Source organism: Solanum lycopersicum, chromosome 1, assembly GCF_036512215.1.
Source record: "Solanum lycopersicum chromosome 1, SLM_r2.1".
Taxonomy (NCBI): Eukaryota; Viridiplantae; Streptophyta; class Magnoliopsida; order Solanales; family Solanaceae; genus Solanum; species Solanum lycopersicum.
This window is the reverse complement of record NC_090800.1, coordinates 80,093,968-80,106,639: the sequence shown is the minus strand read 5'-3', so window position 1 is coordinate 80,106,639 and position 12,672 is coordinate 80,093,968. Positions and strand designations below refer to the sequence as shown.

Here is a 12,672-nt window from a genome sequence, read left to right as displayed (position 1 = left end):
TTTCTTTCTGTGTTGGGGTGGGAAGATGGTTAGCTTTTTGCTTTTCTACATATCATTACACCTCTCAAGGGTTATGAATACACAACCTATATGTATGTATATAAGCAATTATTTGTATACATTATGGAATTTTACTGTTTTATTCAGCATATCAAAATTGACTGACCAGTTCTGGTCCTAAGGATTTCACAACATTGCTCCCACCCAAGGAGACAAATTCATAAAAAAAAATAATTAAACAGGATGTAGTTGCAGGAGCTTCAAAGGCACACCATCTTTTCAATTTTCTTTGCTGGCCTTGTATGCGTTAACAAGTTGCGTTTGTGTATCTCCTGAAACTGGGGCATGCTCTCTGTATTCCATTGTGAACTCACCTTTCCCCTGCATGAAACAAAACAATGATTTGTATCACTGAAGTTCACTAAGCAAACAGAGCACTGAGGTCGGCATCACATATTTCTTCTCACTATGCAGTATACGCATGATCACGGGAAAAGGAAAAGGAAACAAAGTTATAGGAGAGGAATAACTTTAATTTTTTATTTTAATATTAAAGAAAAGAAAATAATGTTTTTTCACTTCACCTTAACACCTTAATGACATATTTTTCTACTAGTAAGCCTTGTGTATGGCATCATAAAAGCTTCTTCAGAACGTGAAACTTTTTTTTCTTAAAGGTCTCCACTCACTTGTATGACAAAATTAAAATTGTTATAGCATTATCCATCATTTTTCTCTTCTCCTGTCTTCCTTTCACTCCTACTATGTCCAGAAGCTTAAAAAAAATTGGAATCACCACCAACCTTCCTTTCCCTTAATTCAATAAAAGAGTTCTGTTGAGGAACTGGAAACAAAATTACTGACCTGTGTCATTGATCGAAGAGATGTTGAGTACCCAAACATCATGTTGAGAGGAACCTGAGAAATAAACAGTATAACCTCAGCTCTCAGAAGACAGAAAAGAGATGCTCATAACTCATGCAATAATACTTCCAGAACAAATGTATACTGTTCCAAGGCTGAAAGAAGTCGAGAACGAATTTTTCCTTTATCCCTTACAAGCCATGTAAATTAGCAATTCTTGTGCTGTTGTGCATCAGACTCAAAATAACAAGCATATGCAAGTAACATGAAGAACACTAATCTGCATGGAAACATTCTCTCATAACTATTCCATCTTCCCTTGCATGAAAACTAATCTGTTTCAGACACCGTTTGGCTAAGGTATTAATTATTAGATAGAAACACAAAATTATGCATGATGCATCTTTCTCACACAACTTTGTCGCACATACTTGAAAGCTATAATAAATATCATTGAGAAGTACGACAAAATCTGATAGGGGAGTAGGTCAACCACATTAATAAAAGTTAAAACTGTGATTACCAAGTGTCAGACACACGCCTTGTGACGCGTGTGCTCAAAAACTATTATTAAGAAGCCCCAATACAAACAAGTAGAAGATACATGACTAGCAATTTTATAAGCCAATTCTGTACCCAAAAAAGGAATGAACAATTGATTGCTGGAGCTGTATTCTAAGTGGTTTTTCTATAATTACATCACATAAAGTCATCCGAACAGAATAAAGAAAGAGAGGATAGAAAACATGCATATAAACAGCAATCCATGCTGATAGCAACAGGCACCAGAATCAATTCTAAATACAGCTTAAAGAGCAAAGAATGATAGACATACATTGGCAGTAATTACAGAGTCATCTCCTTCCTGGTCATTGCCGATTATGACACCTTTCCTCCTGTGAGAACAAGAAAAGAAGTGGTTAGAAAAGCATAAATCACATTCTCAAATCTCAATAACAAAGTCCCAGAAAGAACTCAAAGAGATTACTTATTGATATCCCCAGTAACAGTGCCCTGAAATTCTGTTGGCACTTTTATATCCACCAGCATCACAGGTTCTAAAATTATAGGCTTGGCTGCAGTATAACACTGTTTTGCAATAAAATTAGAGATACACATGGGCAATCATAAAATCACTGCAAGCATAGGGAACTTAGATAAAGCTCACCAAGCTAAGAAAAGAGAGGAAGGCTGGGAAGTTGGAGGTACAAACAAACATAACAGAAATAGTCTACGGTCAATAGGATGAATGTCTTACCTGTCTAAAAGCATAAATAGAAGCTAATTTGAATGCAAGTTCACTTGAATCAACATTATGTGAGGCACCATCCGTCAAAACAACACGGATATTTTCAACAGGATGACCAATCAGAGAGCCCCTGGAACACAGGAAGATCCAGATTTCTAATCAAATTAAAAAAAGAAACACCTAAACAAACTAGTCCAAGCAAGTCAATGACCAAATCTCCACTAAATCATGCATAAACTAAGATATGATAGTTCATAAGCAATTACTATATAATAACAGCACATGCTAGATTCTTGACTTGAAGGAAAAGCAGCAGGTGTATCTCAGAGTCTCGAGGCAAGTCATAATTTAAAACTAGAGAAAGAAAACTTACGAATTGGCAGCCTCCCTGAAACCCTTTTCAATTGCAGGGACATAGTTTGACGGAATAGTTTGTCCCACAAGCATGTTCTCAAATTCAAACTTACTGCCTGACCCTGGTTCAAGAGGTTCAACATACCTGTGGAAAACAACGTATTGAGGAAACATGAATATCAACAATGCCACAGAATTGAATTATGAAAATATAAACAGCTTACCCTCCCAAACCAACTCTCTCAGAGACAATTTAACATACTCTTGTTTACTGCAGACTTAATGGAGGTCAATGTTGAATTACTCCTTAAAGTTAAAGCTGTGATCTATTATACTAGCCAAAGAGAGTAGCCTATGCATGGGGATCTGTAACTGAGCCGCCAACTGTAAGCATTACAGATTTACAATCTAAGCTAGAAACAGGAACTTTGTAGTGGAGAGGGGGCTACGGGCAGAGAAGGGGATTTAGTTTAGGTTACAAGATTTAGAGTACTCTGTCAGGGGGCTGCAATCCGCCCATGTCAAAATATTAGAACAATGAGGAACCATATTTGCAACCACAAAGAAAATGGATCTCGGGCCTGGATCCTGAGATGAGGATTGCCCAAGACAATATAAAGAGAGCAATTTAGTCTTGATCAATATGGAACATTCTAAAATACTACTCCACGATTGGGGATGGACATACAGATCAAGGGCAACAGCACATGGGAACCCAACAGACGGTAAACCAAGAATAGAGATGATTTCCATCTGATACCACGTGAAGAACATGGATCTTGGCCTTACTCAACTCCAAAAACTAGCCTTTGAGGTGCTGATTAATCAAAGACCATCTGAGACAATGGTCAATTCCCTTCATCAACGTAGGAAGCCCAGAATTGAACATCTGATGACGGGACAATATAAATTGAGGCTCAACATTGTGTAAACAAAGAAAAGAGATAAGTTTGCCTTTGCTACTCTTTTCTCACAGCCCAACGAAAACTAATCAACTTTATGATCAGGCACTAAAGAAGATACCAAATATTCTATGGAAATCATCAGGCATACAATTAGTAGAGAAGGTGTGGAACAGTTGGAAATCATATAACTAGCATTAGCTCTCTCCATTCTACTTGCCCGTCATTTCATAATGGTAATTATTTATAGGCACTTTTAAGTTGCATGCGATAAGCTTTCAAGGAAATAACAAAAGGGACTTGCCAAAATGATACACATCTACACTTACCCAATTACTCTACCATATTGACCTTGCCCACCACTTTGCTTCTTGTGTAGATAATCAAAATCTGCTCGCTTAGTGATGGTTTCCCTGAAGTTTACACGAGGCTTTCCAACCTGAGCTTCAACCTAAAGAAACAACAAGATAGTAAGAAAAGGATCAAACAAACGATGATCCCAAAAAGAATGACTATTTGTGGAAGAAAATAAACCTTATATTCTCTCCGGATGCGCTCAACATATATGTCCAGATGCAGCTCCCCCATGCCAGATATGATTGTCTGCTCAGAAAACCATTGAGATGTTCAGTGATTCTCCCCATAAAGATCAATAATTCACATAACATGCAAATTATGCCCCCATCTAGGGTAGACAAAAAATACCTCACCACTCTCAGCATCTAAACCCACACGGAATGTAGGGTCCTCCTTCTGAAAACGATTCAAAGCTTTTGAAAACTGCCAACCAAACAGACACAACAATTATAAGAGGCTCAAAGAACAATTGCAAGAGTGCACGCCTTATAGACCCAACAGAACAACAGGTTCTACTATGACCACTCACTTGTCCACCAGAATCTTTAGAAACAGGTGAAACAGCTAATGACATCACTGGTTCAGGTACATTCATAGAAGTCATAGTGTATTTGACTGATCCATCAGTAAAAGTATCCCCTGCAAATGGATCAGACCTAAGCATCAGAATACATCATAATGGAAAGATCTCAGCCTTTTCTAATCAAGTCGACTTGAGCTAGAGAATAGGATGTTACCTGATGCACAATCTACGCCAAACACAGCAACTATCTGCCCAGCATGAGCCTCTTGGATATCCTATTATTAGAGTTGATATACATTTCTCAGAGTTAAGAAAGATGGGGAATCTAGATATACTGATATTGCAGGGAAAAGAATCTTTTTTTCCCTTCTAATATCTCTGAAAAAATCCCGTAAGGTAAATTCAATTTAAGAGTAACACAAAATATCATCCTGACATAGTAAGATTTGTATCTAATAAAGAAGTCAAAAGGACAAGGTGTGAATGACAAACCTCCATCTCATTTGAATGCATTCTCACCAAGCGAGGAATCTACAAAAAAATTAGTTGAACGTTAGGTTATAATAGCAAAATAATATATAGACTAATTTGCAAATAGTATGCAATAATGTCGAGCACATTTTCCATGTAAATAGATCACACATCCACAATTGAGTGGGTGACTAAAAAAAGACCTACATGGGTAAGCAATCGATCTCGGTATCCACATCACAAAGTAGAGAACAATTCTGTTCAAATACTATTCCCCTTGCAGAAGTTCTTTACAACAAATAAACACTTCTAACTTCCTTTGGAACTACCACCGATTCAACCAGCTCCAAAACCCAAGAAACTGCTATTCTTGGTGTAAATAGATACTTAACAATTACAAATAAATTTCCCGTTATGTATATCCCCTATATTTTATATACCTATTTGTAGGTTTTAACAACTTGGTCTCCTTTTACTTCCCGCGAGTATTTTTGCAAGTTCACATCTCTTTCCAATTAATTCTAGTATCTTAGCTGAGGCCATATCTCAACCCAATTGTGCCTTCCTACCTGGATAAATTCTAAGTTCCCCTTTTTGTGCTAATAGCTGATGCTTTGTTGCAGTAATTCAGAAAACAAGGCGGATGTTTTTTTATATGAATAAATGGAAATTTAATGAAAAATCTGCATCCCAGATTGGTAGTTCACTAATGTTTTGCACAAAGTTAACTTTCAGTAATAGCCAATAGAATGAATTCGTGAACAAGCAAAGCAAAAATACGATTTCTTTTTCAACAAGCAGAACAACATTCGTAGAATAGAACAATCAAGAAAATATTTTTGATTCAGTAAGATTAAAATTGTTCAGAGGAGTACACGTCACATAATTGACCAAAAAACCAAGAAAAGGCAGAATGATTCACAAACCTGTAAACTTTCGTAAACATGAATGCAACCATGAATCCATCCAAAGAAATTTATACAATAAAAACACCGCCCCAATCCAAAATAGTTCGCATCGGGTATCAATATCCTCAATGTCCAAAAACATTAATTCCAGTAGACAACAAAAATTCAAGGGATGAAACTACTAACACAAATATACACAAGATTTACAGAGATCATCAAAAGCAATTATTTTTACGTTGATTTAAGATTCTTAAAATCAGCATAAGGTCAAGGGAAATGCATTCAGATGCTAAACTAACATGACATATTTTGGTTCAAATGAGCTGTTTTCATATCAGGAAGATGAGCTGGACTGAACTCACCTTAATCTTCTTTCCCGTGTTCACGTTGATTATAAAATCGCCCTTCCGGATGACACCTTCATAGATTCTTTGATGGAAGATTATGTTAAAATGTGCGGTCCTTGCTAAGTGCACATACGGAGAAAACAATTGCACAAGAAATAAGTTTATACCTTAAATAGGTCAATTGACCAAAACGGCCTTCCTCTAATTTAAATGCCAGGGCAACCAAAGGGCCAGAAGGGTTTCCGGTTAAGGTAACCTAGCAACAAATGAGCACGAGGCTTAAACTCTACATCTGTACATGGAGAAAAGAAAGGTAAGAACTCAACAAAAAATATTATCAACTAACCTTCTCTTCATCCTTTGTTTGATCCAGAGCATAGTTGCTAACTTCAACTGGACAAGGCAAGTAACTGAGAACGCCATCAAGAAGTGTTTGAACTCCCTGTTTAGCACAAAATAACAGAAAGCATAAATTAAAACTGCAGCCACTGAAATATAAAAGAATTATACATTTGTTGTCACTTGAAAATCAAGAATGAATTGGGCATATGGTGCCAAATCAAGTATCAGAAAAGAAAATATAGCCAAGCAACAACAGGAATAAGTTAGAACTGCAAGAATGAGAACAAGCAGGCATGGACCTAGATTTACACCAGTAGAAACAATTAGCCAGAAAAATGTACATTGAAAAAATTGAGCTGAAAACGGGAAGGATGGACATCAAGTACTAATTACTTCACAGTTGTAATCATTAAGGAATTAGTCTTGAGAAGAATATATCATGGTCACAGCTAGTTGTCAGAATACTTCCGACTTGCATTTTTCTAAGCTCTAAAATGATCACATTGTAATTGATGAGAAATTTGATCCAGGTTCAAATGATTAACCTTCATGAAAGATGACAAAGTTTTACACAAGCCCAGTTATTCTGATATTCAATTTGGCGAGGTCGACCTAAGAAGAAAAATTACACCTCTGGAATTCAGTGGGAAATAACAATAATCATTCCGGTAAATTTATGCAACTTAAATATTTTTCACATAAAACAAAAGCCCAAAATATAGCCAATATCAATTTAAGATCAAAATTTTGCATCCCGTATTTAGTTAATCAGTGAAAAAATAGCACCTTGTTCTTGAAAGCACTACCCATAAAAAAAGGAACAAACTTCCGTGCTATTGTCGCTCTCCTTATGGCTGCCTGATGAACACAGAAAGAAAATTAAACAAACAGGGTAATGGGAGAATGAACGTCCCATGAGCAAGATAAAGACAGTAGTCAAGGATCCATAACAGCAAATTACTTTACCAATATCAAGTACTGCAATATTTATTGTATTAACAGTAGACATTAATGTAGGTTAAGCACTTTGACATAGTCCGTGTAAAAAGATAAGGCTAAGCGTAAAGTCGTGCAATCACAATCAATTAATCTAGTTGGGTAAATAACCCTGTCCACCACTACAGAATCTCAGCTCCCAGTCCTATGCTCACACAAATAAATGGTACAGGAAAGAATATTACACAAAAAGAAGATGAAATGCCCTTTCAAACTATCACCAAACCTCCCTCATTGTGCTTGTTTCAATTGAGAACCCACAAAGCATTCAACTGCTATACTTCCACGATCTACAATGACTATGCTAAGCAGCGTGAAACAATCACTTTTTATTTCATTCCCGATAAGATTAACAAAGCTTGCAAGTTTGGCTCAAAATTTGAAATTGGGTATTTATATGTCGTTGAATCCTCAAAGTACACAAGATGCAAAAATCTACTATTTGAAAACGAAATACGTGTCGTAAACATAATGTATACTTCTGAAAGGTAGCAAATGGAAACAAACAAGGTTGTAATTTCCTTGTAAACAAGATTGACTAATGTGTACAGACCTCAAGATCAGCAGATGATATAGGCTCATCATTCAGAAATGATTCGGCAAGCTTATCATCAACCTCAGAGACTGCTTCAATTAGCTCTCGCCGCTTCTCAGAAGCAATTGCTTCCATATCAGCAGGAATATCTTCTGCGACAATCTTCTCACTGCAAAAGCCAAAAATGAATATGAACCTGGTAGAGAAAATTTACCTATCATACCTAACCAAACATTTTTAAGCTAGTCACAGACCCATTGGAACCATGGAAATAGTAAGCTTTTGACTGCACGAGATCAATAAGACCCTTGAAGTCATCTTCTAACCCAATAGGAACTTGCACAGCAGCACTGTGATGCCGAAGCTTTGCTCTTGCCTGTGCGGGAAGGAAAGAGAGCAACTGAACATACTATACTCACAGTTTCAAACAGCTAAACTGCTATTGAGAATTCACATACAAAGTTCTAGAGGAAAGCAGCAAATAATATCAGTGATAAAAATAATAAGTGCTTCCTGCCAAAGAATTAAGGCAAACACATGTCACACACAAGAAGTAAGTGAGGATGCAGTGAATCAAGTAGCAGATGTTTATAACAAAGATATTTTCTAAAAACCAACCTAATTGATCCAGTTTGCTACGTTGACAGACATAAATGCTTTCAGTTAACAGCAGAACTACAAATGCTGATTTCTAGCATGAGGTCTAGTGATTTGAAACTCAAATAAGTTTATTCTGTTTTAGTTCCTTCACATATGATGACAATGAGCTTGGCCAGGCAACAAGAGAAAATGTCGCCCGGTACCAAAATCAACAAATAAAGGGCAACATTATTTAATTTATTTAAGGGAAAGTTTTTAAATTAAACTTTTTAGAAGTTTAATAGGCCTTCAATGATACATAACTGACCTGGTTAAGAACTTTCCAAGGGTCTGCCCCCATCCGATCAAGTTTATTAATAAAAGCAAGTCTTGGGACTTCATATCTTCTCATTTGCCTATCAACAGTGATAGATTGACTTTGCACACCACCAACACTACAAAGGACAAGAATGGCTCCATCAAGGACACGCAAAGCTCTTTCCACCTCAATTGTGAAATCAACATGACCTGGTGTGTCTATTATGTTCACCTACAACAACAAGCAGAAATAAAGAACTGAAACCAGAAAAATTACCACAATTTTTTTCTAATGACGAAACGGTTGAGAATTATTGCAATGTGCTTGACTCAAAAAAAGAGAAAACATCTGCATGCAATATTATGGTCAATTTACCTAGAGAAAAACCTTGGGAAAAAAAACAGAAGTTATAACAATGTTTCACATATCTCGCTTAGTTAAGTAAATAAACATCCACCAAGAATCTCTAGTGAACCAATCCTGACAATCTCATTTATATCATTTTTGATCGATTTGTCTAGTCAGTAAAAGTTGCTATTCCTTTATCAAGAAACTGATGAGGGATAAAACACTCATCCCAAATCCTTGTTATAACTTGTACAGAAAAAAAATCTTTTTTGTTTTTTTCTCCACAACATATTAAAAGATCAATCAGAAACTGGAAAACCAAACTTCCATATAAACAACATTTATTCCATGGCTGCTCTATGATCTTATATAGAGCACAAATACCGAATGAAAACCTACTATGATTCAGTTGATTATGTACTTAGTCCAGGTTAATCCTTTAACTGAAATGAGGAGAAGGGAAATTCAATATCTGATAGTTGGGAACAATAGAAAGGAAATAGACATGATAAATCTTTCTCCAACAGAACCCTCAAAACACTATATGCATATTTTTCATGTTACTTTCTATCTAGTATCTAACACCGACAACATAATGAGAGGAAATCAATTTTCCTCGCATTTTCTTCATTTACCTCCTTATATTCTGCAGGCAGAAACACCAACCAGCAAGAGAGAGAAAAATTCATTGACCAATCTCATTGCTCTAAATGACAGTGGGAACAACCCTAATGTATTTGCCCTCGTGCTTTCGTCAAGTGGTATGAGCACAGCACTTGGTATGGATATGGCTCATAGCACAGGTTCGAACCTTGCCACATACAAAATCATGTAATTTAAGTGGAGAAGGGTAGAAGGGTTGGGCCATTATCCACGAGTTCCGAACAGTGTGCCACAAGCCTTTAACAATTCAATTTCAATAAATCAAACCATTTCCCCTTAAACAATTCAATTTCAATAAATCAAACCATTTCCTAGTTCTAATCAATTTGTTACTAGCACATAAATAATTTAAAACCTAGCAGCGAAAATGATTAAGATTAGCAATCGACAGTGTTCAATGCCAAATTAGCTACTTCCACTCCATTCAAACAAAAAAACAATAATTTTGAAAAACAAAAACTGCTGAGAGTAAAATAATATATACTAAATCGAAAGAACATTTTTTAAATACCTGGTAGTCCTTCCAAGTGCAGTAAGTAGCAGCAGACTGTATAGTAATCCCTTTTTCTCTTTCTAAATCCATGGAATCCATCTTTGCACCAACTCCATCTTTACCCCTAACTTCATGGATCTCATGGATCCGGCCAGTATAAAACAATACCCTCTCTGTCAGTGTAGTCTTACCGGAGTCAATATGAGCTGAAATCCCAATATTCCGTACTTTTTCTAGCGACTCCCTCCATACCGCATCTTTCTCCTCTCTCACTCTAGCGGTGGCACTACTGGCGGCGTAGTGGCGCAGCTGGAAGTTTCCGGCCAATAAGGCGGCGACTGGGGTTGGCGGTGGGTGTTGAGGAGTCAACGGCGTCCTTTTGGTTGAGGAACATAGGGAGTAGAATAGGCGCGTCGTAGAGGATCTAGCTGATCGAGCCATGGGGGGTTTAGGGTTTTTGGTTAAACCCTGTGGAAATTTGCTCCGGCGTGGAAGAAATGTTTCAGAGGCTTTTTTCTTAAAATAATTTATGAAAAATTTAAACGGGTCGGTTTCTTGAAACGGGTCAAATTGTTTAGTACCCGCTCAACTGCCGTACTAACTACTTTCTAAATTGCTGTAACTTTAATTTGTTAGTAACTAATATTAATTCTCACACTTAAATTTACTTGATTGGTTGTTACTTTTAATATTATAAAATTAAAGTCTGAAATAAAATTCATATCGCATATATAGACATATAAATTGATATTATAACAAAATTTTCATTTTATACGAATATTTCATTCAATTTGATATTATTCTATCTCAACTTTGATTACGATTGCTCAAAATATCTTATCCATAACCTAATTTTTTCTGGTTTATCAAGAAAATTGTGTAGATACCTGCACTCTCAGAGGTTGACTTAAAAGTAGAGACTATAGAGGGGGAAAATGGGAGGAGGAGCCATGTTGCCACTCTTTACAAGTACAAACTCCAACAATTGTTTCACTACCCTACCCCTACCCACCCACAGGGACTCCAATATCCACCCTCCCCCTTCTTTGTCATCAATTTGTGAAACACCCTTTGGAGAATCTTGGAATAAGAATAGGTGTATTGAATATGGTTCAAACTCTAAGATTCTTGATAGTGGATCTTTTGATGAGTTTGTTGAAAAAGGGTCTCCTTATTATGAGACTGTTTTTGGTTCTGTTCCTTCTAGGTGGGAGGTTGAGAAGGCCATGTCTGATCTCCAAAGGTAAAATCATTGACTTTATAAGAAAGATAACAGTTGGATGTAGCGATCAGTGTATTAGTAATGTTGGGACTATTTCTTATCCATCAGTATTATTCCATGGTGTATATTATACTGTAAAGTAGATGTCTGAAGCTCTGTTGAGTATACTGTTTACTGCAGTTTCAATTATGCTCCAAAAGAAGAGATGAATTGGGCTGAACCGATGCTGGTGAAATCACCTGGAAATGCAAGATTTTATGATGCTCTTTATATGCTTCAAAATGAACCATCAATTCAGGTGTGTATTTTGACTAGTTGTTGTTGTCAGCTTGAACTCCTCTTACTTTGTATGATGCTCAGCTTTTAGTGATCTCCAATGAAAATTTTACTGAGTTATGACTACTTTAAATAAGAACATTGAACGTACATGCTTCATTTCATTTGTCAGTTGCATAGACATACATGTCTCTTTTATTTGCATGTAGAGATTGGTTTGTTCCATAGCTTGTGATAGAGCTGTTTGGGAAGCCATGATGAGCAACAAGGCAGTTCAAAATCTTCAAGGCTCAGTCATATCTGCAGGTTTATATTATTAATAACTCCTCCCTCGTTGGCTGGTACTTTTTCGTATTTCAATTTTGATGTTAATCCCTAGAGCAATGAATGCAGCTAAAGTAGAAGAATCACAAAGCTCAACTGGGGATATCGGATCCCTCATAGTGAAATGGATTATGGGCATCACAACTTCCAGAATCGCGGAGCTGCTCCAATCATTTGGATCATTATTAAGTGAAATAATCCATGATATATTTGAACCAGACAATAAAGAAAAACCCACATCAGAACTCTCTGACCTCATGGAAGAGAAGATTAGATCCTCTTTCCTTTTATCAGTTGTTTTGTTGTTGATTGTGGTCGTCACAAGAACCCAAGGAGCTTGATGACGATCCATTTGCTACATACTTGACATCAGAAAAAAAAAACAAAGCTTTTTGTGAATAGTTTTCAGATGTTGTTGACTTGTGTAGTTGCTTACCTCTCTCGATTCATCCGCCTTTGAAGCATTACGCCTTTTTTTGTGATAAAAATCATATTCGACCACTCTATCCACACCAAATTGTATGGTACCAATGCAGGGAGGGGTAATCAATTCAGTCTGGGCTGCTCATACTCTCATAGCAAACAAAAGTAGGAAACACC

General features: G+C 36.6%; 2 protein-coding genes across 3 annotated transcripts; one reads left to right on the top strand and one right to left on the bottom strand.

Moving 5' to 3' along the window:
• Positions 1-71: 71 nt before the first annotated feature.
• Positions 72-10,961, bottom strand: LOC101265477 (elongation factor G-2, mitochondrial). Of its 2 annotated transcripts, XM_004229724.5 has the most exons (20): positions 10,269-10,961; positions 8,756-8,977; positions 8,103-8,224; positions 7,867-8,017; positions 7,104-7,175; positions 6,322-6,417; positions 6,143-6,231; positions 5,991-6,057; positions 4,742-4,780; positions 4,464-4,524; positions 4,256-4,365; positions 4,075-4,149; positions 3,904-3,972; positions 3,699-3,820; positions 2,487-2,612; positions 2,123-2,243; positions 1,853-1,953; positions 1,700-1,760; positions 865-918; positions 72-381 (listed from the first exon to the last, which is right to left on the bottom strand). In XM_004229724.5, the coding sequence occupies exons 1-20, from the start codon at positions 10,689-10,691 to the stop codon at positions 280-282; spliced, it is 2,283 nt and encodes a 760-aa protein (XP_004229772.1). In that variant the 5' UTR covers positions 10,692-10,961; the 3' UTR covers positions 72-279. The 2 variants fall into 2 exon arrangements, with proteins under 2 accessions (XP_004229772.1, XP_069143264.1); XM_069287163.1 differs by lacking the exon at positions 7,104-7,175.
• A 28-nt stretch (positions 10,962-10,989) lies between these two features.
• LOC101265167 (uncharacterized) lies at positions 10,990-12,471 on the top strand. The gene is made up of 4 exons (XM_004229723.5): positions 10,990-11,493; positions 11,653-11,770; positions 11,958-12,054; positions 12,142-12,471. Exons 1-4 carry the CDS (start codon positions 11,186-11,188, stop codon positions 12,411-12,413), a joined length of 795 nt encoding a protein of 264 aa, XP_004229771.1. The 5' UTR covers positions 10,990-11,185; the 3' UTR covers positions 12,414-12,471.
• The last annotated feature ends 201 nt before the right edge of the window (positions 12,472-12,672 follow it).

What these genes read in the sequence shown, in the direction of transcription:
- LOC101265167 (XM_004229723.5), top strand. Translation starts at nt 11,186, where the DNA reads ATGGGAGGAGGAGCCATGTTGCCACTCTTTACAAGTACAAACTCCAAC. An exon ending in AAAATGAACCATCAATTCAG is followed by an intron (nt 11,771 to 11,957) that starts GTGTGTATTTTG and finishes ATTTGCATGTAG; the next exon opens with AGATTGGTTTGTTCCATAGC. An exon ending in AGGCTCAGTCATATCTGCAG is followed by an intron (nt 12,055 to 12,141) that starts GTTTATATTATT and finishes CAATGAATGCAG; the next exon opens with CTAAAGTAGAAGAATCACAA.
- LOC101265477 (XM_004229724.5), bottom strand. Translation starts at nt 10,691, where the DNA reads ATGGCTCGATCAGCTAGATCCTCTACGACGCGCCTATTCTACTCCCTA. An exon ending in CTTGGAAAGTTCTTAACCAG is followed by an intron (nt 8,225 to 8,755) that starts GTCAGTTATGTA and finishes CTTCCCGCACAG; the next exon opens with GCAAGAGCAAAGCTTCGGCA. An exon ending in TAGATGCTGAGAGTGGTGAG is followed by an intron (nt 3,973 to 4,074) that starts GTATTTTTTGTC and finishes TTTTCTGAGCAG; the next exon opens with ACAATCATATCTGGCATGGG.